The sequence below is a fragment of the Acinonyx jubatus genome, chromosome C1 (assembly GCF_027475565.1).
Source record: "Acinonyx jubatus isolate Ajub_Pintada_27869175 chromosome C1, VMU_Ajub_asm_v1.0, whole genome shotgun sequence".
Taxonomy (NCBI): Eukaryota; Metazoa; Chordata; class Mammalia; order Carnivora; family Felidae; genus Acinonyx; species Acinonyx jubatus.
In genome coordinates, this window is record NC_069381.1 from 91,925,153 (window position 1) to 91,952,804 (window position 27,652).

The window sequence follows — 27,652 nt, forward strand, 5'->3', positions numbered from 1 at the left end:
CCACTTTCATTTCCTAGTTGTGAGACCCAGAGCATATAAGTTAACTATATGAATCTTATTTTTCACATATATAAAGTGGGGATGATGATGCCTGTTTCATAATATGCACTAAGGTAATGTATGTAAAATCCTTAGCAAGCAAGTATTCGATATTGGTAACTTCTGTTTTTTATGGTAATGTCTGTGAAAGCTTATCATTTTAAAATGCTACTTTTTTCAGGGGTGTTTCAGACAGTTAATTTGATTTTTTCAAATACTATGTTTTCGGAGGTCTTCAAGGAATTTTAATAAATAACACTCTTGTGGTAAAAGAAATTAAATATTATCATTTAGTTTTGTAAGTTATTGAATTATTTAGTTTTGTGTTATCTTTAGATTTTTATTTCTTGATATAAAGAAAGATTTACATTTACATCAAGATCCCTTAGCGGATCTTGAGAAAATAGTTTTATACAAAACGAGATTAATGCTTTGTTCTTTAGGATTTTGCTGGGGGTGGTATGGCAAAAATTAAGTTGCATGCAGAGGATTGGAATCATCTGATTCACTTAAATCTTATACAATTTATTCACATTTAAATACCTGCATTTACTGGCTGAATATGCTTATTATTGAAAGTAGTGTTTTTTGATGATTAGAGAGTTATAATACTGAACTTTTCCTTTAATTTAGCTTACACTAGCTTCTTAATTTGAATTTCCATAGTACCTATAATCTGTAGCCTTCATTTTGCTTTAATAATAACAGTAATACTTTCATAGTTTCATTAGATTCTCATAGGATGATATTCTTTATAATGTTTGCCATTTTTTTGGCATAAGATTAATAGACCGTTATTTCATTTCTTGTGAGGATGCATCTTGTGTCAGTACAAAAAAAAAAAAAAGAAGAAGAAGAAGAAACTGGCATAAAAAATAAAAAGTCCCATTTTGAAAATAAGTTAGTTTTTTATAAGCACTTTTTTGTGTCTCTTGTGTCTTTTATTTAAATGCATTTATCACTTCTTCAGCCTGAAATTATGGTCCTTTTCAGGAGTTACAATATTGTAATCTTCCCTATATATGCTAATTCTGAAGTAAGTACAGAGATAACCTTAGAGTAGGGTCTTAGTACTTAATAGATTTGACAAGGCATGTAACCTTTGAATCATTGCTGCAACTGTCCATGCTGTCTTCTTATGTTTAGTTTAGTTTTATTTTATTGGAGAATGGGGCTTGTCAGGGAAAGTAGAGAGGAAAAGATATTTTAAGTACTCAGGAACTAGAAGATTAGCAGTAAAGTCCAAAAAATAGAAATATGGGTCTCATAAGAAGTGAATAGAGCAGGGGACACTAAATTGGTTCAGAGAACTGAAGTTTGTTTCAAAACTTGTTTTCTAGTCAGCAGAATGTAATAGACTAGCACTAATAAAAGACAGTTCTTTGAACTGGTAACTGAGTTCATAAATAGATGATCCCATGTAGTGTAGGGTTGAAGAACAAAGATACTGAAAATTGGGGATTCATCCTAATCTTTGAGCTTCATTTTACTTTTTCTGTACAATGAGGTCCAATCTTAGGGGTTTCTTGTCTGTGATATTAATATTATCGGCCAGATAAAATATTTTAGTAAGTTATAAGGAGGGCTGTTTTTGTTGTTATTTCTCTTATTCTTGAGTTTGACTGAAATTAGTTTAATGTAATAAAGCTGTTTAGGAAGACATAAATTCATAAAGTGCCCATAATGTAAATTTTCAAGAGAATATTAGGAAAAGCGTTGTAGTGATTGATTTCCCCTCCAGTTTTAATTGTCTTCATTTTGGTAAAATTCTTTTTCAGTGTTTAGCAAGTTAGAGTTATCTTTAAGCCTTTATCTACCTGGGCTATCCTGTTACCTGCTTAGCAGTCGTCTGTATCATATCTGTAATTCAAGCTGCTTGAACTGTATAACATTGTGTTAGGATCACTGTTTAATTGTCCCAGTTTTTATACAGTGCTCTATGTAAGGGAACTATCCTATTTTCATGTCTTACTACTATTAAGTTGTAACAGAAATGAATATATCTGATATGAACCAAACAAGAAGGACCAAAAAGACCAAATTTGTTTTGACTTGTTGTATATGACTAATGGCCTGGTTGATCTTAGAAACAAGCTTCAGAAGGGTATAGTCTTTACACATGGATTTCTTTTGATTTTCAAGTTAGACTTGGAAGATACTTAAAAGTTTAATAGATTTGTTCAGGGCTAGTAGAGACGTTAGTGTGTTCATTGTTCCGTTACTATTTTGCTGTTTTGGGCCTCTTTTTGTCACCAAGTCTAATTCACAAATGGGTAAATATTTTTAATATTAATACAAAAAGACTGAGTTTTTTGGATGATATTAGTGTTTTATATCTTGAAAAATTTTTGTTGCTTAACTTTGAAGTAGATATTATTCAAAAATTTTTTTAGTTGCTCATATAAATCTACAGCTATACAGTCAGGTGTCTCACCATGATTAAAACATACACTCTTACATTTAAATTGTGCTTGTATCTCCTACTTTTATTTATGTGGCCTGCTGTTAACACTTATTACTCTTGTGATATAGGTACCATTTAAATCAGACTTTTTTTTTTTAATGTTTATTTTTGAGAGAGAGAGTGCGAGAGAGTGAGCAGGGGAGGGTCAGAGAGAGAGAGAGGGAGACAGAGGATCTGAAGCAGGCTTTACGCTGATAGGGGGCTTGAAGTCATGAATGTGGGGCTCAAAGTCACAGACCGGGAGAATGTGATATGAACTGAAGACAGCCGCTTAAGCGACTGAGCCACCCAGGTACCCCTAAATCAGACTTCTTTAAAATTAATTAGCAAGGTAGTTTGATTCTTGTTATCTTATAATTTCCTGTATTGGTTGGATATAAAAATATTTTTTTAATGTTTATTTATTTTTGAGAGAGAGAGAGAGAGAGAGCGAGCGAGCATGAGTGGGGTAGGGGCAGAGAGAGACAGAGACACAGAATCCGAAGCAGGTTCCAGGCTCTGAGCTATCAGCACAGAGCCCAACATGGGGCTCAAACCCACAAGCCATGAGATCATGACCTGAGCCAAAGTCAGACGCCTAACTAACTGAACCACCCAGGCGCCCCAGTGGTTGGATTTTAAAATTAAATAGTATTCCATTGAATTCTAAGAACTTACTATGTTACACTATGTTTGGATTTCTGTTGTAGTCATATATTGATTATCTCTAGTTTTTATATTTTTTTTATTAAATAGATAGTGTCGTATGGAAATGAATTTTGCCCAGGCTCTTGGAAATTATGTTTTACAGATTACTGTAAATTACAGAAGGATTGTTTTAAAGTGACACACTTTTGATAGAACATTTCCCCCTCTATTTCCTGAAGTTAGAACATCGGAATCATTAACTTCAAAACAAGGTTCTGTTTGATGTAATGATATAATCACTATCATGATTTTCATAGATAATGTAGTTCTGATGTATGTGTTAGGATAGTGCAGTCTTAAACTTTCCATGGAAGTTATTTCAATGTTGAGTTATGTACTTTTGAAATTAAACACTGAATTACTTCAGTTTAAAAATACCAATCTCTTAGACCATTTTTCAGCATTACTAAATCATCACGTATTTTGGTTCATATCAGGTTGTTAAAAACTAATGTCCTTCCTCCCTCTGCTTCTGAGAAGTATATTTCTCATCCTTTTATTTTTTTATTGTGGTTATAACTAAAATCCACATTCACATTCTCATTAATATTTGTACTTTTTTGGATTTTTCTAGACTACTTAAAAGTTTTTTTAGGGGTGCCTGGGTGGCTCAGTCGGTTGAGCGGCCGACTTCGGCTCAGGTCATGATCTCGCGGTCCGTGAGTTCAAGCCCCGCGTCGGGCTCTGTGCTGACAGCTCAGAGCCTGGAGCCTGTTTCAGATTTTGTGTCTCCCTCTCTCTGACCCTCCCCCATTCATGCTCTGTCTCTCTCTCTGTCTCAAAAGTAAATAAAAGTGAAAAAAAAAGTTTTTTTAATAAACTTTTTATTTTGGAATAATGTCACATTTTATTTAAAAAATTTTTTTGTTTATTTTTGAGAGAGAGAGAGAGAGAGGGAGAGGGAGGGACAGAGAGAGAACGAGACACAGAATCTGAAGCAGGCTCCAGGCTCTGAGCTGTCAGCACAGAGCCTGATGCGGGGCTTGAACTCACAGACTGCCAGATCATGACCTGAACTGAAGAAAAGTGCTTAACCGATTGAGCCACCCAGATGCCCCGGAATAATGTTGCATTTATAGGAAAGTTGCAGAGATAGTACCTAGAGTTCTTGTATACTCTTTACCTGGTTCCTGTTAATATTGACATCTTAGATAGCTGTGGTATGTTGGTCAACAATGTATAATATTGGTGCACAATAGTGCATAGTATTGGTGCATTAATGTTAGCTACATAATTATTTAGATTACATCAGTTTTTCCACTCATGTTCTTTTTCTGCTCCAGGATCTAATCTAGGACACTGCATTGCATTTAGTCAAGGCTGCTTTTTATTGAACTTTTTGGTTTTTAGTGTTGCACTATCCAGAGGAGGCTCATTTATGAGCTTATTTATGATTAGGTATCTCAGATCATCTTTTATGTGCACAGGTACTTTTTTAGCCTGGAGATAAATGAGAAATAGAACTCTTAAGCAGCCAAAGTTGTAGAGATATACAAGTAAACCATGGTAATATATGTGGAATGTGGTTACAGAGGGAGTAACCAATTTTGGGAGGAGGAGAAAGAAACATGCCAGGGAAGTCTTCCTAGAGGAGGCGACATTTGAGGTGGACCTTGAAGGATAAGTAGGAACTCTTAAGACAAAGACTAGAGGGAAGTGCATCCACACAGAGGGAGTAGTATATACAAAGGCTCAGAAACATGAGTGAGCAACTAGTTAGAGTTGCCTGGGATGGAGGGTTGGTATAGGAGGAATGTGGGAGAAAAAGCTGGAAAGGTGTGCAAGGGCTTTGGAGAGGTTGATTCTAAATTTTAGTGCTGTCTTTTAAGCCATATTTTTATTTTATAGAGGTGAATATAGATATAATTTGGAGGTAAATCATCTAGGGACTTTGCATTCTCCTCCCTCTTAGCTGCCTTTTTTGCCATTCCACTGCTATTCATGCTGTAGCAAAAGGTTAGTAAAAGTAAATATGTATATGAACTCCACACTTCTGAGTTTTGACTTTCAGTATTGGTGAACATTTATGTGGTAGAGGAAATTGGAATTGTAGGCATCTTTGTGACCTGACAACTCAGTTTATAGTATTTTACTGTTTGTGAATTAAAAAAAATTTTTTTAAATATTTATTTTTGAGAGAGACAGAGCGTGAGCAGGGGAGGGGCAGAGAGAGAAGGAGACACAGAATCTGAAGCAGGCTTCAGGCTCTGAGCTGTCAGCACAGAGCCGATTGGGGCTCAAACCCATGAACCATGAGATCATGACCTGAGCCGAAGTCAGACACTTAACCAACTGAGCTACCCAGGCACCCCTCTATTTGTGAATTTTTTAGATGTGGCATTTATATTTGATTAAATAGACGTGTAGAAAAGTGCTGTATGTGCCATCAATGTTTAGGAGACTTAAGTAGGGATCTGATTCTAACGTTTTTAAATGTAAAATTTTTAAATGTAAAATGTGGGTTTTGATGAATGGATGTGATATTCCAGTTAACTTTGGAGGACATCACTATATATACAAAATTTTTTTATGGGTTAAAAATGAGTATTTTACATTTCTATCTCACAAGAAAAGTTTTGAGGCAGAGCTAGAAAGAAATACACCTTTGCAAAAATAGTTTTCAATCATGTCAGATATACATACCATATAATTTAGCATCAGCACTAAAATGACAATTTTTGCTCTGCTTTAAAATTTTTTTTAATGTTTTTATTTATTTTTTTGAAGGAGAGAGAGAGACAGAGCATGAGTGGGGGAGGAGCAGAGAGAGAGGGAGACATAGAATTTGAAGCAGGCTCCAGGCTCTAAACCGTCAGCACAGAGCCCAATGCGGGGCTTGAACTCACGAACTGTGAGATCATGACCTGAGCTGAAGTCAGACGCCCAACCAGCTGAGACACCCAGGCGCCCCTGTTGCTCTGCTTTTAAAGAAATAAAAGGAAATTTACTCACCAGGTCCAAAATCAGAACATTGAGGCAGTCATGATAATCCTCCCCTCCTTGCTTACAAATAACTGTTCCCTTAAGCATTCTTTTTATATTCCACAAAAGTGTAGAAGAAACCCCACTTCTCCCTCTTGATTGGCCAGCTGCCCAAAGGGGACACATGATCTTTAGCAACACTCAGGTTACCATTTTCATATTCTAAAGTGACTGAGCTGCCTCTTTTTTTTTTTCCCCCCTCATTAATCTAGGATTTTACACATTATGATCTTATAGTTTAGGATGACTTTTTCTGTATCCTCTAGTGCAGGTTCCTCAGATAATCTCATTGGTCCTCATCTTTTGGAGCTAGGTCACACAGGGTGTAGGCCATTTGTCAGCCTGTGACTGGGTGATTCCTGTGTCCGGTATTTACTCCTGATCCAATCACAGATTGGGGAGTGGCTTAGGTCTTGTAGGCAGTTGCCCACTGAGGAAGCTAGGTGGGGATATCTCTAGGGGATATAGGCAGGCATATATTCTGAAATTATGTCTACTATGTCAGTTTAGTTTTATCAGAAACTTCTTAAATGTGCTTTAAGCCTTTTTGGTTGTGGGTACGTGGTTGCTTCCTAGAAAAATCTTTTTCACAGACAAGACCCATTATCTCTGTCCCAGTCACAACTTACTGTCATCTCTTACCTTTAAGATATTCATTCATCCATTCACTGAACAAATATTTGAGTACTCACTATGTTTCATGCGCTCTTTTAGATGTTGGGACACAGGATGTTCAGGACATATTCATAGCAGTTTATTTCACTGAAGCGGATGGTGGGTGCAAGGGTGCTGGGGTAGAATTTGAGAGTAAGGCTTAGAGGGGAATAAAAAGAATAGAAGCCTTGTGGGTGAGTCCAGATTTATTGTCAGGTATACTTGTGGGGTGAGAGTTGAAGGCCTAGCCAGGCATGGGTGTAGGGCTGAGTAAAGATAGCAAAGGAATGGAAATCTTCTGTTAACTGCCCACATTGAAAATTCCATCCATTGCAGCTGGCATTTACAAAATGTGATTAGGCAACTACTGAATCTCACAGAAACTCAAGCCATTCGTCCCACAGCTATTATGTGCCTACTCTGTCCTAGATGGGGTGGGGGAGTAGAAACACAAAAAGAAGGAAGGCACTATTTTGTGCTTTCTAGGAGTGTGCTTTTGAGTTTAGGACTAATGGAGTCCTAAACAGGTTCAAACCCAAGTAATTACAGTAGTTTGACCAAATATTAGTGTTATGGTGTTTGACACTAAGCTGTAGGGCCAGGTTGAGCGTCGTTGCGTGCCCTTAAGGGAGAAGTACACAGATGTGGAAGGGTTTTCAGATCCTACTAGAAAGAGTTTCATTACCATTTTAATCAAAATCAAGAAAACCAATTAGCAGTTTATGAAAAGCAAGGAGATTAGGAGTTGGAAAGACAAGCAAATAATTTTTTTTAGAGTAGACAGACTTGGCTAGAGATAATGAGGTGAAGTGGCTTAGAATGATAGTTTGGGACTTAGTTTTGGAAATTAACCTCTGGGACTCATGCCGAAAGGGTAGAATCTGTGTCAGCCATCAGAGTGGGAGTAGTAACTCCGTGGAGAGGGAATGGAGACGGCTTCAGCAGAGAGCTGTAGTTTGAATTGAGTAGGTTTTCAAGGGTGTTCATATGTAGAGGCATGGCTTGCTTGGAGGGACAGGGGGCTGGGTGAAGTGATTATTCTGATATTTTAGGCTATGGAAACTTGCTAATTTCATGAGAAAAATAGATCTAACTTTTCCATGAGACCACACATTCCTTTTTTGTATTTGAAGTCTCTGTGTCCACCAGTTCCAGGCACATTTGAGAGAATGTTTGTTTAAAAAAAAAAAAAAAAGAATGAATAACAATCTTTATTTGCTACATAATGTTTTTCCCGTCTGTAATTCTGCTAACCTTTTCTTTTACTGATTCGGGAGCAACTGGTTTTTGTATTAAGTATGGTACTTTGAAAAGCATTTTGAACGAATGTCATTTTTAACTTTAATCTGAATTTTCATTTTGTTAGTTACTTATGCCTGTTAATAAAAAGAAATCAATGGGGGCAGTAGATAAGTTTATTATTAGAAACAGCATGGACTGCTGCTGTGATCTTTAGTTAGAGGTACTCATATTTTTTTGTTTTTGTTTTTTGTTTGTTTTTTTTTTTAAGAAAAGCAATGTAACTTGAATTGCTAACTTGAATGTTCTGTTAGTTTGAGCCTATGTAATTATAGAATAGCCTGAAACACAAATATAGAAGGTTGGCTGCCAGATAACTCTTACTTCTTTACATTGCTGCACTCTTTAATTCTTTGTACTTTTTGTCCAGTCTTGAGCAGGAGTGGGTGATTGGAGAGCATGCTGATCACTGTATTATGGCAGCTATTTTGAATGGTTGGGTTAAATAGGAAGATGTGGATCTGTGGTTTGATCTGAAGTCTCTGTGTGTCAGAAGTAGAGTTTTAATCTACTTTAGCATTATAATAATTGTAGTCATAGAATGTTAGAGTGCAATCTAGGCCAAAGCCCTTCACATTTTATGTATAAGGAGACAGACAGGCATTGTGAAGTTAGGTGACTTGCCCAAGGTCACACAGTTAGTCGTTGTAGAGCTAGCACTAAAATCTGCTTTTCCACTGAATTTATTACGACATGGTATCATTGATTAAAAAAATCTTTTTAAGTGAAGTTAGAAAAATCAAATATATTTGCTGATCAGGCTTTCAGCCTATTGTGGGTGGGAGGCTGTCTGTGCATGATCTAGTCGTATGCTCCCGTGTGTCTGGAAGGGGTGGAAGGGAGGGCATGGGTGGGCTGTAGAAAGACCAAGAAGAGTATCTTGGTTTAGCACTGGCTAGAAGATTGTCTAAAAATAGTGCCATATTGGGACTTAGCTATGCAGACCTCTAGAAAGGGGGCTATGCCCTACTTAAAATGCTGAACTTTTAGGAGTTCAAGATTTCTCCACAAAGGAAAAAGGAAAAGGAGATGTTTGGGTTGCTATTGGAATAACTGCTAGTACCCATGATAGTGGTACAAAAACCTTTGAGGAACGTTCAAGGAAAAGCTGTGAGAAGTGTGGGAGGAGAGGTAGTTAGGAGTATCTAAGGGCTGAAAATATATTTAAAGAAGAGAGTGTTTTTGTTGCTCATGGTAGGGTGGAGAAAATGATTAATGCTTTGACACAGTTTGCTGTGGCATTTAGGCTCTAAGTTTTGGTTGTAGTGTGAGAATCCAGCCTCCATCTAGGGTTTTATTATTGTGAAATAGCTGCTAAATAGTTATACCATTTCTGCTGGATTTTGAACCAACACACACTATCTAGGGAGTTTTTATTAAATTAAACTTTTGGGGACTTAATATTACTTGGTAGTATTCAAAACAGTGAAAACAGCATTCACAAATAATAGCTGGTTAACATTTATTGAATGCCTACTATGTACCAGGTACTGTTCTGAACATCTCCTATTGACCCTTGTTTTACAGATAAGGAAATTCATTGTGCCTGAAGGCACAGGAGTATAAAAAAGCATAATATACTCATGTACCTTGCTTGGACTGGCTGTAAGGTTTCTTTTAGTCAAAATGAAAGAAGAAAGAGAAGATATCGGGTGACTGTGTTTTTGAATATCAACCATCTTTTAGGGTTAATTTCTTTAAAAAATTTTTTAAGTTTATTTTGAGAGAGATTGAGAGTGGGGGAAGGACAGAGGGAGAGGGAGAGGGGGAGAGAGGGGGAGAGAGAGAGAGAGAGAGAGAGAGAGAGAGAGAGAGAGAGAAAGAAAGAATCCCAAGCAGGTCCTGTGCTGCCAGCGCAGAGCCTGATGTGGGGCCTGAACCCACAAACTTTGAGATCATGACCTGAGCCAAAGTTGGATACCCAACTGACTGAGCCACCCAGGTGCCCTAGGGTTAATTAATTTTTTAAAATCAGTGCGTATGTAAGTTGAATGTATTTGCTCATGATAATTATTTACTTATATTAGCACTTCACTGGCCTTTAAAAGTTTTGCAAAGACATTGTCACTGTCTCTCATTTTTCATGCCCATAATTTATGTTATGGGAAGAAATAGGGGGAACATGTGATGGTGTCTCCTCACCAGGAGCTCCTTAAGAATGAAATGTGGGATGTATTTAGGTAAATATAATGATTTTATGGTAGAGTATATACTGGTGAATTGTTTTTCATCTGACCTTGTTCTATTTGATTGTTTATAAGATTTTCTAAATTAATTCTACCCCTTTATCCTCTGCAGATTGTCTTCCTTTTATTGTAAGACCATCTAATTTGGCTCCTTTTCTCCTTTTTCTCTTAAAAATCTCCATACTTCCCTCCCCTCCCCTCCCCAATCCTTTCTTCCTCTTTATAGGAGGTGTTCTTTAGATACATACTGTTTTAAGGATGAGTCTTCTAAGTCGAAATGATTCCATTCCCTCCTGACTTTTCTCCCCTCTGTATCCTATACCCTGACCATTTCCATCCCTCTTGCCTACAGAGTCTTCTTTACTTCCTCCCTCTCCAAGCTATAGGTTGTATCTTTGCAGTTCCTTTGTATCTATTCCATTCTTTGTTTCCTTAATATTTTTACTGTGGTAGATTGAAGATGGGAAAATGAATATCTGCTTAAATTTGTGAATTCTTTTTAAGTTTATTTATTTTGAGGGACAGAGAGAGAGAGAACGAGAAGGGGACAGAGGATCCAAAGTGGGCTCTGTTCTGACCGTAGAGAGCCTGATGTGGGGCTTGAACTCATGAACCATGAGATTGTGACCGAGCCGAAGTGAACTGCTTAACCGTCTGAGCCACCCAGGCGCTCCAAATTTGTGATGAGTTTTAAAGGAAGATAGATTAAAAAAAAAAAAAAGTGAATAAAATTAGGAAAGTTCCAAACATCATGTAATATGTATTGGGGGAGGGAGATGAGACATGGGAAGCAGTTTTGGGAAGGCCTAAGAGCAAGATGTTATTAGAGAGGAAACTTACTACCAAAGCAATGGAACACAAGAGGATTGAGGTAAAAATTAAGAGTTCAGACCTAATAAGAAAGGGTTATAGAAAATGTTAGAAGAATTTAGAGAGTTATTAGTGCCATTTGGAAATGATAAGAAAGAGGGGCTTTGAGCTAGAAGTTTGAGAAATTTCAGCAGTAACATAATAGTAAACACTGTCAGGCTCAGCCCTGTGAGGAGTAGAAAGGATTCATTTGAGAAATGCATAAGAAGAGAGATTTTGTTACAGCTTGATGTAAGGAGAGAAGAGTGAGTGGGTTCCAGATGATTCTTAGATTTCGTACTTGGAAGACAGGTAAGATGGTGGCACTTTTCTTGCTGATCTAGAAGCTGAATGGTCAAAGACTTTTGGTATAAAGCAATTCATTCTTTGCACAAAATGCCCTGGAACACCCAATAAAATACATCCTCTATTTGGTTCTGTGGTCAGTAAGAGGTTCCTTTAAGAGGTGGAACTGGATGCCTAGTAAAAGCTTGGGTGAATATATGTAGTGTGATAGTAAAGAGAAGGACAAACTGACATTTTATCAGGGAACCTTGGAAACATGAGAAGCAGGGCAACATACTTTTTTAAAATCGTCACCTTCAGGGGTGCCTGGATTCAGTCGGTTAAGCGTCTCTTTGTTTCGGCTCAGGTCATGGTCTCACGGTTTGTGAGTTCAAGCCCCCCATTGGGCTCTGTGCTAGCAGTGCAGAGTTGGCTTGGGATTCTCTCTCTCCTCTCTCTCTGCCTCTCCCCTACTTGTGCTGTCTCTGTCTCTCTCAAAAATAAAATAAACCTCTAAAAAATAAATAAAATCACCACCTTCATAGGGTGGAACTTAATGAAATGGGTAGAAATTGGTTCTGAGAATAATAGACTCAGTGATTATTTCATTCAGTCCAACATAAATGATAGAAATCCTGCTTTCAATATATTAAAAAATGTGCACATTACTTCATTTATTTCTATTTTTCCTAGTTAATTTAGTAGCTATTGCTAACATGGGGTCATCTAGGAATTCTGTGTTTTAAACTAGTATTTAAAATATACCTGGTATGCTTTTGTATTCTCTTCTCCAGAATTGAATCATTTAAAAATTTTTTTTAATTTTCTTAAGTTCATTTATTTATTTTGAGAGAGACAGAGTTCAGGCAGGGGAGGGGCAGGGAGAGGGACAATCCCAGGCTCTTACACAAGAGTTCGAAGTCCTGAAGCCATGAGATCATGACCTGAGCAGAAGTCAAGAGTTGGATGCTTAATTGACTGAGCCACCCAGGTGCCTCAGGTTTTTTTTTAGATATCCATGGGAGAAAGCACTTTTTTCTAACAGTGTCATTAAAGATACAGAACAGATGAACATAAGGGAAGGGAAGCAAAAATAATATAAAAACAAGGAGGGGGACAAAACATGAGAGACTCTTAAATATTGGAGAACAAACAGAGGGTTACTGGAGAGGTTGTGGGAGGGGATATGGGCTAAATGGGTAAGGGGCACTAAGGAATCTACTCCTGAAATCATTGTTGGACTGTATGCTAACTAATTTGGATGTAAATTAAAAAAATAAAATTAAAAAAAATTCTTTTGTGTTATATGAATATTTAGTGCTACCCCTAATTATTGGTTAGATGATAAGAGCAGAGATAAAGTCGGACAGAAATGTCCTTTTTGAGTATGTAAAAATGTAGATTCCTGGAATTTTCAAATTATTTGAATTTTGTTTTAACTACCAGTTTTGGTTGGTAGAGTTGAGAAATATTTAGTAAAGGATTGTGCTTATTAAGCATTAGTAATTTATCTGTTCCAGAATATTTATTTGCTAGCCAATTTATGTCATGGCCAGTTCTACGCCCTGGGAATACAGAGATGACTAAACCTTCATGGGGTTTATAGTCTAGTGAGATAGGAAATGAACAGATCTGTGGTGTGAAGAACTGATCAGTGCTTTGAAAAAATATAACCTAGAGTAAGAGAGAGAGTGATGGGGTGGGGACTGTTTAGATGGATTAATCAGGGAAGGCTGTTCTGAGGGAAGAAGAAACTCTTGCAAAGACTTTCCAGTCAGAGGGAATAGTAAATGCCAGGGAGCATGAGTCAGGATCTAGCTCACTGAGGACCAGTTTGGTATGTTGGAAGAAGAGCAAGAAAGCTGGTCTGACAAGAGCAGAGAGAACAAAGTGGAGAATGATAGGAATTGAGGGTAAAGTGGTAGGCAGGGACCAGAGCTTGTTTCACCTTCTTGCCCATGGATTTTTTTAAAATTAAAGTTATTTATTTATTTATTTAGACAGAGACAGTACAAATTGGGGAGGGGCAGAGAGAGAGAGAGAGAGAGAGAGAGAGAGAGAGAGAATCCCAAGCAGGCTCTGATGCCACAGCGTGGAGCCTGATGTGGGGCTTGAACTCACGAAACCCTGAGATCATGACCTGAGCTGAAACCAAGAGTCAGATGCTCAACCGATTGAGCCACCCAGGTGCCCCTGCCCATGGATTTTAATTTGAGTGTACAGTTGACCCTTGAATGACATGGCATAGGGGTACTAATACCCCCACCCCACCCTGCATACTGAAAAACCTGTGTATAACTTTTTGACTCCCCCAAAACTTAACTACTAAAAGCCTACTATTTTTTTAAATTTATTTACTTATTTATCTTGAGAGAAAGCAAGAGCAGGGAAGGGATATAGAGAGAGGGATACAGAGAATCCCAAGCAGGCTCTGCACTGTCAGCACATAGCCTGATGTGGGACTTGAACTCCCAAACTGTGAGATCATGACCTGAGCTGAAACCAAGAGTCCCATACTCAATTGACCAAGCCACCCAGGCACTCCCTAGTAGCCTACGATTGACTGGAAGTCTTACCAGTAACAAATAATAAACACATTTTTTGTGTTATGTGTATTATTTTCTGTATTCTTACAATAAAGTAAACTAGAGAAAAGAAAATGTTATTAAAATATTACAGTACTGGGGCGCCTGGGTGGCTCAGTCGGTTAAGCGGCCAACTTCGGTTCAGGTCATGATCTCGAGGTCCGTGAGTTTGAGCCCCACGTCGGGCTCTGTGCTGACAGCTCAGAGCCTGGAGCCTGTTTCAGATTCTGTGTCTCCCTCTCTCTGACCCTCTCCCATTCATGCTCTCTCTCTGTCTCAAAAATAAATAAACGTTAAAAATTTTTTTTTAAATATTACAGTACTGTATTGCATTTATTGAAAAAAAAATGTGTATAAATGGACCTATGTAGTCCAAACCTGTGTTATTCAAGGGTCAGCTGTAATTGGAGACCATAGGAGTTTTGGGGCAGATTTGCGACATGATTTGATTTACCTTTTGAAAGTTCATTGCAGCTACTGAGTGGAAAACTGACCATAGGAAAGGCAAGGTCTCAGGCATTGGACCATTTAGGAAGCTTTTATAGTGATCCAGGCTTGTGGTTTCCAATGTGCTTATGATAATCTATGTGGTATAAGAAGAAACTGTTACAACTATATATTTATTTTTCAAAAATTAAGCTTTACTAATATTTGATATACATGTTGGTACTGGTACCTACATTCCATCTGTGTATTAGTTCCATGTGACCTACCATTTTTGGCCTGAGCAACTGGGCGAGTGCTAGTATTTACTAAGATGAGAACAGGGTGGAGCAGGGTTTGTTTGGGGGTAAGGGTAAGAAAGCAGGAACTCACTTTTGGGCATCTTAAGTTTGAGGTGCCTATTCAAAATTTAATGAGATTTATCAGGTAGGTGGTTTAGATGTATGACTCTGGAACCAAGGTTAGAGATATAAATTTGGAAATCATTAGCATAGAAGCAGTATCCAACAACTGGAGCCTAATTGTGTGAATACAGATTTCAGCTTTGCCACTTACTGGCTTTAATTGTGGACAAGTTAACTTGGCATCTCTCTGCTTCATTTACCTCATCTATGAAATGGAGAAAATAAGTGTCTGCCTCACTGGGTTATTGTGAGGATTAAACGAGTTAATAAAAGCAAAGGGCTTAGAACAGCATCTGGCACGCAGTGTACCCCAGATATTAACTATTGCTATCAATTTATAAATGGTGTTTAAGACCAGGGGATTTGATGAAATGACCTAAAGAATGACTGTAGGTAGAGAAAAGGGCCCAAGGAAGAAGTGCTAAAACACTATAACCTTTCGGATTCAGAGACCAGAGGGAGGAGACTGAGGAGTGGGGTAGGGGTCAAACGAGGAGAATATGGGGTCTGGAAGCCTGCCTAGTGAAGAAAATATTTCAAGGGGAGAAGTCATCATTGGACAAATTCTGTGCAAGAGGTTGGGTAAGATGAGGACCTAGAATTGACCATTGGGTTTGTTAAAATGGAAGCTGTTAGACACCATGAGAAGTGGTTTCAGTAGAGTGGTAGATATGAACATCTGGTTGGGGTGGCTTAAGGACAGAATTGGAAGTACAGAACCGGAGAACATGGGTATAGACAACTCAGGAAAAGAGAATATGGAGTAGTAGTTAGAGGAATATGTGCAGAGTCCAGGAAAGTCTGGAATGGGGGTGTGTGTTGATTTAAAATGGAAGATACTACAGCAAGTTTGTATACTGATGAGAGTGTCCCAGTGGGAAGAGAGAACTTCACATATGAGTGACATGGGATAATTGCAGTAGCCAAGACTGTCAGTAGGTAAAATCAGGTGGTTTAGGGTACAATTGGAGGGATTAGTCTTAGACATTAGCAGAGACCGTTCATCCATTGATGAAGATAGAGAATATTAGTAGGGGTACAGGTAGATTGGTGGATTTGGTTATGGGATTTGGTTATGAACTAGTTTCTTGAGTGCTGTAATTTTTCCAAGAAGGGAGAGGAAAGATCATCACCAGAGAGTCAGAAGTGGGAAAGAGTTTGTAAGGTTTGAGAGAGAGAAGAGGTGGTATGATATAGGCATCTTGGAAGGTGGGAGAATTAATTAATTAATTAATTAATAAAAAAATGTGGGAAATGCAGGTGAAATAACAAGTTCGGAGGACTCATCTGACATTGGTGATCATTAAAGTGATTCCAGCTTGCAGACGGGGGAAATGTGGTTTTGAGAGCATATATAGAGAAAAACAGTGGAGGCGACGGCTCCTGTGTTTCTATTTTGAACTCTAGTCACATGGCTGAGAGGATTGCTTTTGGAACATTCCTCAGATCCATGGATGTTGACAGAGGAATTAATAAAAGCGAATAGGCCAAAAACTAATCATTTCATTTTTACCTGTGTTTATTTTCTACATCATGATGTTTTGTGTAGAGGATGAGTTCCTAGAGGTGTTTACATTGCCATATCTCCTTGAGCATGCCTACTTTACACAAATGATATCAAATAGGTCCTGGGATTACTTTCAGTGATTATATTTGGTTGCTAAGTTATGCTAAGAAAGTAAAAAACTCTAATAGGAAAGTTTAGTAGTTTTCTTTTTTTTTTTTTTAATGTTTATTTTGAGAGAGAGAGACAGCATGAACAGGGGAGAGAGGGAGACACAGAATCTGAAACAGGCTCTAGGCTCCAAGCTGTCAGCTCTAATAGAGCCTGACATGGGGTTTGAACCCTTGAGCCGGGAGATCATGACCTGAGTGGAAGTGGCTTAACTGACGGAGCCACCCAGGCACCCCAGTTTAGTAGTTTTTCTTGATAGAAAGCCTCACCTAAGTTTGCCCTAGGACCTGTGGTTTCCATTAGTCTAGAATTATCCCTCGTGTCAATTTCATACTTTGTTCAATTACAAGTGAATTCAAAGTCTGGTTTTTGTTTCTTTCAGGTGCTGGAGAATCTGGTAAAAGCACCATCGTGAAACAGATGAAGTAAGTTGGAACATGGCCTTTTGTAAAACTACACTTCCTCATAATGCGTGGAAGTCTGTAGTATCTTTTTATTTTATGTCCGTGGCAATGATCTATGGTTTTCTTTTTAAAGAATCATTCATGAGGATGGCTATTCGGAGGAAGAATGTAAACAGTATAAAGTAGTTGTCTACAGCAATACCATACAGTCCATCATTGCAATCATAAGAGCCATGGGACGGCTAAAGATTGACTTTGGGGAAGCTGCCAGAGCAGTAAGTGTTTCTCATTTCCTCTTCACTTGCTCGCTTTGAGTAGATGCAGTTAGGCAAAATTTGCTTCATGTTTTAGGGAAATGAACGTAAGCAACAAGATAAGATGTAGCAAAATACGGTTGCTCATTTGAGAAGTATTAGCAACCAGCTTTAGAAGATATTAGATTACCACCACAAAGAAGAGTCAAGGAAATGGGATTCTGTGGGTATACTGTAGGTTTCTGTGATAATTCTTTTATTCACTTCTTTTATAGCACTGTTTACTTTTATTTTATAGTAGTAAATGCTAATAAGTTGAAATAATCTAAAAGAGGTGCCTCTGACTTCTGAGGTGTAAAGATAAAAGACAAAATCAGTCTCCCAAAGTAAACTTGATAAGGACATGGACACTAAGTCAAAATTTTAGGGGCGATTTTTAGGTATTCAATGGTACTATATCCCTATACTACATTTGACTACAGCCTATAGAATTGGATGATATGACGTCCTAGGATGATAATTACACATGTCAGATATTCAAAAGTTATGTTGATTAATTATAACACTTCATGCACTTTGTAATTCTTGTTTGTCCGTTAGAATGTTTGGTGCAGTGGGGAGAGGGCTAAAATGAAGGTAGGAGATCTTTTATATAGTCCAAGTCTATATTGTCTAAGAGAAGGCTTGTAACGTATAGAATGATTTCCCAGACCTAAGGCAGACATTCGCTGTGTTCAGAGTGTTATTCCTAGGCGCTATGGACAATAAAAGGAGGCTCTCCCAGGAAAAGCAAAGCCTCTGTGTCTGTGAACTAGCTTAGGAATTCTTATCTACTCTCAACTTATCAAATAATAAGTTATTAATGCAGATTAATATTCAGTAAATAAGTGGGGAAATTGTTGATGGGAGAAATTACAAAAGGATGGTCATAATTGGATGGTATTTGACTAGGAATCTTAGAAGTGGAGTAAGGGAAGAGGAGCCAGGGAAAAGGTTGTAAAATGATTGGAGACAAGAGTAGCAAAACAGGGGATGAGGAAATGTGTGAGGCACGACTTTTATGTTTTGTAAAAAGCTGCCATATCACAAAAATTGAGGACTTTGTTTCTCTAAGCGTCTGAGAGGAGAAAGTATGCTAGTGAATGCAAGGGTAAACACAGCATTTTTGTCTTACATCTTTCCATCCCTTCTCTACCTCCTGCTTTTCATTTCTTTTCAATTCTTTCCTCTTCCCCCCAGCTCTCCCCAGTGTTCTTATTTTTTCCCTCCCTTTTCTCATCCCTTCCGGTCACCTAACTTTCCATCTCTGTCATGTTTGCCATATACGATAACTGGTCAGTACTACTGTATTTAGTCCCTTCCCTCTCTTTGTTGGCTTTTACTCCATCTCAGTTATTTACTCCTTCTCTTTGTTTCTTCCTTTATCTATCACCATCTGTCCTTTATATCTCTTAATCATCCTTCCTCCTTTCTTTTCTTTCTATTGTCAAATTAGCTGTTATTAATGTTTGTGTCCTCACACTGCTTTGTCACCAGATACAGTTGATGATTTCTGTCTTAGTTCAATTGTGCTGCTGTAACAAAATACAGACTGAGTAGCTTATAGACAACAGATATTTATCACACACACTTCTGGAGGCTGGAGGTGTGAGATCAGAGTGCCAGCGTGGTCAGGTGAGGGCCCTCTTCAGTTGCAGACTTTTCACTGTGTCCTTACATGGCAGAAGGAGAAGGAAACTCCTTGGCATCCCTTTAATAAGGACACTAATCCCATTCGTGGGGCCTTCACCCTCATGACCGAGGTACCTCCCAAAGGCCCCAACTCCTAATACTATGACATTGGGCGTTAAGTTTTCAACACATGAATTTTGGAGGGACACAGACATTCAGACCATAGTTTAAATGACCTCCTTTCATTTCTCTCCTTTGTCAGATCTGTGTCATTAATCTTTTGGTCCTAACACTCCTGTGTCACCAGACGTAGTCGACATCTTAATGCCTGTTAAGGCTTCCTGAATCACCTAGCTTTCCAGCATCCACCCATCCTAATCTACAACCCTACATAATTTTTTTGAGGTTTCTCTTTTTCTTCCATATGTAAAGGTTTATATTTATAATTCCTCACTTATCCTTGTCCAGTTTCTTTGGTTTGTTAGAGAGTGAATGGACAAGAATAGAGCTGGATGGCGGGTAGGTTGCTTTTTCATATCTGCTTAAGGGTAGAGATATGAAGTTCATTGTAAAGAGAGGCCTCTTTAAAAAAAATTTTTTTTTTTGATCTTTTTATTTATTTTTGAGATAGAAAGCCTGAGCTGGGGAGGAGCAGAGAGGGAGACAGGAACCAAAGTGGGCTACATGCTGACAGCAGAGAACCTGATGTGGGGCTCGAACTCAGGAGCTGTGAGATCATGACCCGAGCTGAAGTTGGATGCCCAACCGACTGAGCCACCCAGGTGCCCCAAGAGAGGTCTCCTTAAAGGCCTGTAAAGAGGGTTTATTGTGGGAAGCAAGAGTAGGTCAGTGGAAGAGATTAAGTGGTAAGGAAAAAGTGTTGCTTCTTAAAGCAGTGTTTACAAAGTCAGGACAGCAAAAATATGTAGCTATAGTGCTCGCTCTCTCTCTGTTAATAAAGTTTCTAAAGCTAGAATTGTAGTATTTAAAAAAAAATAATGCTTATTGATGTTTTTGAATACCTGCATGAGTATAGTTCAAATTTCAGAATAGACTATAAAGTCTTCACATGTTAAATAAAGCACAATACTATATATACATAGAGGGACATGCTTAGTATTATGTTTGCCAATCAGTGTACTTTTTCAGCTTCCCTCAGTCGTTTGTTTCTTTATTTAAATTTTTTTCCTAAGTTTATTTATTTTGAGACAGAGAGAGCACAAGCAGGGGAGGGGTAGGGGGAGAGAGAGGGGGAGGGAGAGAGGGAGGGAGACAGAGAGAGAGAGAGAGAGAGAGAGAGAGAGAGAGAGAGAGAAAGAATCCCAAGCAGGCTAATGGGGCTTGAACTCATGAACCATGAGATCCTGACCTGAGTGGAAATCAAGAGTTGGACGCTTAACTGACTGAGCCACCCAGGCTCCCCAAAAATAAAAATTTTAAATAAATGGGGTGCCTTTATTTATCTGATAGCACAGAGCCTGCTTGGGATTCTCTCCTCTCTCTGCCCCTCCCCTGCTCGCTCCCTCTCTCTCTCAAAAAGAAATCAATCAACCTAAAAAAAAATAAAATTTTTATCTTTGAAAAGAGAGGAGGGTAATATACATGTTAGATGAAGTTTCTTAGGGATGGGCCTAAAGTATTACTTGAAAGAACGCAGAAAAGCATCTTATAGAGGAGGGCTGTTACTTGGCAAAAGTTTTTAAGGCTGAAGACCCCAAATTTGGCATGGTTAGTTTTGTTTTGTTTTGCTTAGGTGGGTGCATGAGTTTTGGGAACACAGAGGTCTTAGGAGTTTGGGGTTGTGATTTCACCTGTGGTCTGAAATGCTTTTTTGCTTGCTAGCTTATTTTCATAATGACTACTTACTGATACAATTGATTGCTCCTCTTCCCCCTTTATTTTTTCTTTAACCAGTATATGTGTTCTTTAGTATCTGATTTTAATAGGTATTTGGAAATCTCTTGAGGAAGATAAATGTGAGATTTGAGGTGGAAAAGCATCCCATGAGACCTGGGTTTATTTATTTAAGATTTAATTTTATTTCTTAAGTACTCTACACTCAATATGGGGCTTGAACTCAACCCCGAGATCAAGAGTTGCATGGTCTACTGATGGAGCCAGCCAGGCACTCCACAAATTCTTCTTTTTAATCTTTTTTTTTTTTTTTTTTTTTTAAAGATAGAGACCTTAGTTTAGTGTTAAACTTAGTTGAGTTTTAAACAAGTAAGGGTGGGTAGAATAAAGCAAAAACAATCAAGAGTTCTCATAGCCCTTTTCTGTCTTCTTTACAGCTCACATGTTTCAGGTTTAAAAACTATAACCACTTACAAAGCTCTGTCTTTGACTCATGAGTTTTGATCAGATCTCTTTGTAACTTTTTTTTTCCTCTTTATTTTTTTTTCCCTTTCTCTCAGAGGATTATTACTCCTTGGGGAATCTAGAAACTGAATTTTTCTCTGAGGGATTTATTTCCCCCACTAGGCTTCCAGACTTCTTAACTATCTCAATTTCCTCTTCTTCCTGTTCTTCTGTCTGAGCCGGAGGGGAAGAGAACACTTTTTCCTTAAATACAATTAATGTTTTACTTGCTCTGACGTGTTTAGACTTTACCTCTTACATGTTAGTTTATTCATTTCTGTTTTTATTGTAGGCTTCCTTTAACAGAATGGGAATATGTTCTATGTGCCCATCTCACAGACCAGTTTTTTCTGTTAAAAATCATGATTAACCAGGGTGATTTGTAGGGTAGTCAGAAGAGATCTTTTCAGGGGATGGTGGTATGTGGTAGAGGGACTGAAATAATTTCCTCACCTTAGCTCTGCACCTCTAACTATAGTGGAGTGAATAGGGGGAATGACTTCATTGTAAATTCTCTCAGACTGCCCTGCCTGGAAAGGTCTCTTTAATACCTCTCTTGAAATAACGTAACATACAGTGTGTGTGTGTGTGTGTGTGTGTGTGTGTGTGTGTGTGTGTGTGTGTGTGTATTTTTGAGAGAGAGTGAGTAAGCAGGTAAGGGGCAGAGAGAGAGGGAGACAGAGGATCTGAAGAGGGCTTGAACTCACAGACCATGAGATCATGACCTGAGCTGAATCAGACGCTTAACCGCTGGGCCACCCAGGCAGCCCTGTGTATGTGTGTGTTTTACAGAGACTCTCGTCAGATCTTTAAGAAATGGAGAATCATTTGTCTCTCTTTCTTAATTGCTTTTTTCAGGATGATGCCCGGCAATTATTTGTTTTGGCTGGCACTGCTGAAGAAGGAGTCATGACTCCAGAACTAGCAGGAGTGATTAAACGGTTATGGCGAGATGGTGGGGTGCAAGCTTGCTTCAGCAGATCCAGGGAGTATCAGCTTAATGATTCTGCTTCATAGTAAGTAATTTTCCCTGTGAAACTATAACAAAATAATTTGGTGACCCTAACAAAGTTCATTGTCCATAGGGAAACATTTAAGTAACAGACACTCTTAGAAGTCTATAGTATCTCTTGTAAAGATGGTTTCAGTTTAGGGCTATATAGCCCGTGGTCATTTTGTATGACTTGGAGAAAAATGTTTCCTCTTGAAATGTAAATGGGAGAATTGGCACGATGAAAAGTAACTCCGTGTTAGTTTATAATAAGTAAATGAAATAGAGAAATCTTTTGCAGCTGGATCTGGGATCTCTTCCAATGCAGTTTAAGTTCCCTCTGCATAAGGACTTTGCCAGCTAGTGAGGGAAATTAGAATAGTGATATCCCTTTTTATGCACCCAGCTCTGTGACTGGGCTGCACTATGGATTTCTCTGGTACTAGTCATCACTTATAAATCTTTTGCCAGATCACAATAGTAGACTTTGTACAGAAAGAGAATGTTGAGTCTTGGAAGGAAGTCAAAGCGTCTATTTGTCAAGGAAATTCTCTTAAATGTTACATATTTAGAGAATTTGTAATTGATACTTGTGCTAGGCTATTACATGCTATCCTATTTTGCTTCTTTTACAATACGTTTATTTATACGACCTGTATCCAGAATGTATTTTTTGAATGTGCCTTTTGGGGGCTTGGTGAGTTCTTGGTACCTGTATGCATTTCTGTATTAATTGAAGGCACTTCTGAGCATTAAGGTATTTTCTTCAATAATCTATTTTCATATTCTTCTAATTTGTTCTAGAAAGAAGTTAAATTAAAAATTTTTTAATGTTTATTTTTGAGAAAATGAGAGAGACACAGAGTGTGAGTTGGGGAGGGACAGAGAGAGAGGGAGACAGAATCCAAAGCAGGCTCCAGGCTGTGAGCTGTCAGCCCAGAGCCTGACACCGGGCTCGAACCCACAAACTGAGATCATGACCTGAGCTGAAGTTGGACCCTTAGCTGACTGAGCCACCCTGGCACCCTGAAAAAGTTAAATTATATTTGAAAAACTTAGTTATTATTTAAATGAAAACTTAACTTTAGAAACAAGGATCTTTTAATATGTTTTAGTTGCAAATGTTGGTAGTTTCAATAATTCTCGCAATAGTCATGAAAGGTAGATTGTAATTATTACCTTTTTTAAAAAAAAATCATACTTCATTGAGCTCTGAATTGTCTAACTACATCAGAGAACATGTGATTTATAGAGTTTTTTCCCCCCTGAGTTTTGGTTGAGGCTTGACTAATTCCTTAACATTAATAGTAGTACTTAGTTTTATAGAAGCTCGTTAATGATTCACTTATAATGGTGCCACCTGTTCTTCAGTTTTCTAGCCAAAAAAATCTTAAAATGTTTTTTCAACGTTTATTTTTATTTGAGAGACAGACAGTGTGCGAGCTGGGGAGGGGCAGAGACAGAGGGAGAGAGAATTCCAAGCAGGCTCCAGGCTCTGTGCTGACAGCAGCAAGCCTGATGTGGGGCTTGAACTCACAAGCCATGTGTGAGATCATGACCTGAGCTGATTAACCAACTGAGCCACCCAGGCGCCCCTAGCCAAAAAATCTTTAGAAACCCTGAAATTACCAGAATTTTAGTTTAGCTTTGAAGCAGTCTTTTAATTATTTCACTGAATACTTACAATTTGTTTTTGGACTTAGATTTTTAAGAAAACCACAAGTTTTCCATTTCATGAATGAAAACAGGAAATATGGAAAAATGGAAAATAGTTCTCATTTTAATTTTAGTAATGTAGACACCATTCTCTAATGTCCTATCAAACATCAGAGCCTACAAATGACCCATTAACTGTAAATGTCTGAGGGCTTTTGTTTTGGTTTTGTTTTCGTGCTGTGCAATGCGCAGTTGATTCAGTATTTAGCATTAAATTTCAGGAATCTTTCTTTAATAAGAATAACATCTCGATATTTGTTTTTAATTGGCCCTCATAGTTTAGTTTTGGTAGAATTAAAACCACTTTTGTGTGGTATGTATAGAACTTTAATTGTTCTGTGCTAGGTTCATGCTTTTTCTCATGATGATTTCTGTGATACTGCAGGTCTGATTTTGTTCTGCCACTTTAGTGACAAGTTCAGAATCTACTTTTGGTAAGGAACGAGTTTATAGTTTAGTCTGTTGACTTGCTGTGCACGTGGTTGGCTTCACCAGGTAAAAATAAATGTATTTTTTATTTAGTTACCTAAATGATTTGGATAGAATATCCCAAACCAACTACATTCCAACTCAGCAAGATGTCCTGCGGACAAGAGTGAAGACCACAGGCATCGTGGAAACGCACTTCACCTTCAAAGACCTATACTTCAAGTAAGTCCTCAATTCGCCTTTTTGCTAGATGTGCCAAAGACAGATGTCTTTCCTTTAGTTAATCTCTTAATCAGGGTAAAATTTCTCTAGGCAATATTCTTTGGTTTAAAAACCTACCGTCATGTTCGTCAGCCAGTATTTGAATGTTTTAACTGAATGGGGGCCCAAACCTTTCTTCTTTGTCCAGATAGCATCAAATATTTTTGTCTATTTGGAGGAATTTAAATTCAAAATTAAATTGTAAATATCAATAAAAGTAATCATATGGTTATCGGTTTATTTTATTTTTATTCTTTTCAGCTGCTTTTTTGTTGGAATCATCAAAACAGGTATTGAACGTTTGTCGTTTAGAAAGGTAACAACAATACTAAGGCTAGAAAACTAGTTTTTTGGCTTAGTCGTGTGGCTTTGTTCTGCCATTTTGATATTAAAATAGAAATGCTTTACTCACCCATGTCAATCCTTCCTTACTGGAGTGCATTTCCCTTTAAGTTTAATGGAATGGAGCTGATACTGTCATGGCTCTTGGACTGCATTGTGCACAGTATCATGCACAACTGAGTTTTTAATGTAGTATAGAATGGAAAATCAATCTGGAGATAGAGGTATTTTGGGGAAGTATGATGATATAGAAAAAGTGGTTGTTTTAGAGAGAGAATTCTAGGATATGAATACAAAGGACTTTCTCATTAGCATTAGTTATTCTAAAATAGGCTTCAGCTTATCTGTGTGTTAATGGTCTTTTGTAAATATTAGAACTGTCTTTTTGGTTCCCACTTTCTGCTTTTGTGACCTTTGAGATTAGGAGTAAGCTTTTCCCCTTCAATATATGATGTTCTTTCCAGTTGCTTCATTATGCTTGTATGTAGCCCGTGATACTCAGCAGTGTCAAACGCAAATGTAACTTCTAGCTAGGAGCTTCTCAGTTTTTTTCTCTCTGAAAATATTTGCTTCGCAGGATTTGTGAAATCCACACGGAGTTTAGGTATTACTAGATTCCAGTGGAGGTCTTGAAATCTTAATAAACCAAAACAGGTTTGAAACATGGTGCAAAAAAATAGTAGTTCAGCTGAATATTGGTAGAATAGGAGAGCTACTTCTCTTTAGCACTGATGAATTTATCTAACTAGAGTAGCAAAGACCATATGGATTTATCTATCACCCATGAAGCCATAAGAATGAGATGCCTTTTGTGTACAGTAAGATTATTAATCCATTTATAATTAAATGCGGTGAACTTTATTTAGTGCGGGAAACATTCTTATTGATGTCATGGATTGATCTTTGGTTGGGTAAATCCTGTTGGTCTTCTTATGTCAGGATCAGTAGCCAGGCTTCGTTAAGGTGCTGTACCCACTTAATTGTTGGCATGTAGATATCTTGTTATGAAGTACTATCACTTCTTCCTTTTCCTCTTCTCTCTAGGCAAAACCACTATCCATTCATTCAAACATTTATTGAGCATCTGCTATATGCAAGGCATTGTGTAATTGCTTACTTGCCTCTCAGTTATGAGGTAATGTTTATAAAATGTTCATCTGTTAGTAAATTATATTGTAAATGTTAATATGTACTAAAAGCCCACCTTGGGGACATCTTAATATTCTTCCAGTTTCATGGATTTTGTAGAAGAAAATGAAGGGGTAAGCTGAAATTATTGGTGTACCAGTGTGTCTCCCCTTGAGAGACTTTTATGGTGATATATATGATGTCCGCTTTCCTCAAACCTATAATATGACCCTGTATCAAAGCCAGCTTGTGATTGTATCATTCCAGTTGTCATGACCAAAGGCTGGAAAAACAAACGAACAAAAAAAGGTGCTAAATCAACCAAAAGAAAAGGCTGGGTCATGAAGAGATAATATGATTGTTCTTTTCAAACGTACATTGAGAAATTACTCAGTGATGTCTTATTTCTCTCAATTTCTCGGGGAAAATTCTTTGGAAATAGACCCCTCGTCACCACTGTCGATCTTGACATACTAAACCTACCTGCATACCTCCTCAGACACTGGTACCAGCTAACAGACGAAGCACTGCAGGTGTTCCCCTTACTGTAGGAAGTAGATGAGGATGCTGTTGACAGAAGTACAGCAGTTGAGCCAGGATATTAAGTAAGCCCCCCAAAAGGGAGTGATGGAATGAAACTCATCTGGAGTGGAACATAAAGTTTGTCAACAGCTTAGTTAGCTTTAGATGAGACCTAAGAGTTCGGAGACACTGGCTAAATAAGTTTGGTTTTTAGATATTGGGTTCTTAGAGTCCTACCCTGAAATACAATTTACCTTCTCCATAATTAATCTCTAAAATATTTTTTCCTTAAAATAAGGAACCTCAGCTTTAAAAAACCTAAGCTTTAAACCTCGGCTTTAAAAAAGGAAGAATTTTTTTTTTACAAAGTAAGGGAAACAAACATTTTGGAAGCAGAATGCAAGTTGGAGATTTCTAGTTTTTCAGTGTTCTCTTTAACTAAAGAGTAAACCATTTCGAGAGGTAGAGTGGTGGTGTGGGTAAGAGCCAGGGCGCCGGAGTTAGAGTGCCTGGGTTCAGAGCCCCAGTCCCCATTTGTTAGTAGTGTGCCCTTGGGCAAATTACTTAACATATCTGTGCACTGGAGATAATAATTGTACTTACAGGAGTGTTGTGAGGGTCAAATGAGTTAATGCACTTAAGATGTTTAGGATTGTATCTGGCACCATGGTAAATGGTAAATATTAGTTATTCTTGCTGTTATCTTAAGTTATATTATTCAGCTCTTCATTTTTCCTGTCTTTTTTTCCCCGTCTTCCTTTAATCCATTTCAGTGCTTATTCTGCTGATTTTTGAGATATAATTTCATCTGATAGAAGCTTTGATAGAGAAGGCTCAGCTAGTTATTTACAATGAGAATTTTGATTATCCCTAGATTTTATTTGCTCATGTTATTCTCTTTTGACCATGGATTATTAGTTTGACTACATTTTATCTGCTGCTTGTTTGTCTTTTCTGTTATAAATGGGGTGTTCCACATGCAATAGTGGGAGGTTCCCTAACCATTTCAGTTTAGGGAGAGGT

At 37.9% G+C, this 27,652-nt stretch overlaps 1 protein-coding gene across 1 annotated transcript in view; it reads left to right on the forward strand.

The window, feature by feature from the left end:
• GNAI3 (G protein subunit alpha i3) overlaps nucleotides 1-27,652 on the forward strand; it is a 37,879-nt gene that overhangs the window by 3,698 nt on the left and 6,529 nt on the right. The window contains exons 2-5 of the mRNA XM_015075365.3: nucleotides 16,936-16,978; nucleotides 17,091-17,232; nucleotides 22,099-22,256; nucleotides 24,470-24,598. Coding sequence (XP_014930851.1) covers nucleotides 16,936-16,978; nucleotides 17,091-17,232; nucleotides 22,099-22,256; nucleotides 24,470-24,598 — 472 coding nt within the window. The remainder of the gene's footprint in view (nucleotides 1-16,935; nucleotides 16,979-17,090; nucleotides 17,233-22,098; nucleotides 22,257-24,469; nucleotides 24,599-27,652) is intronic.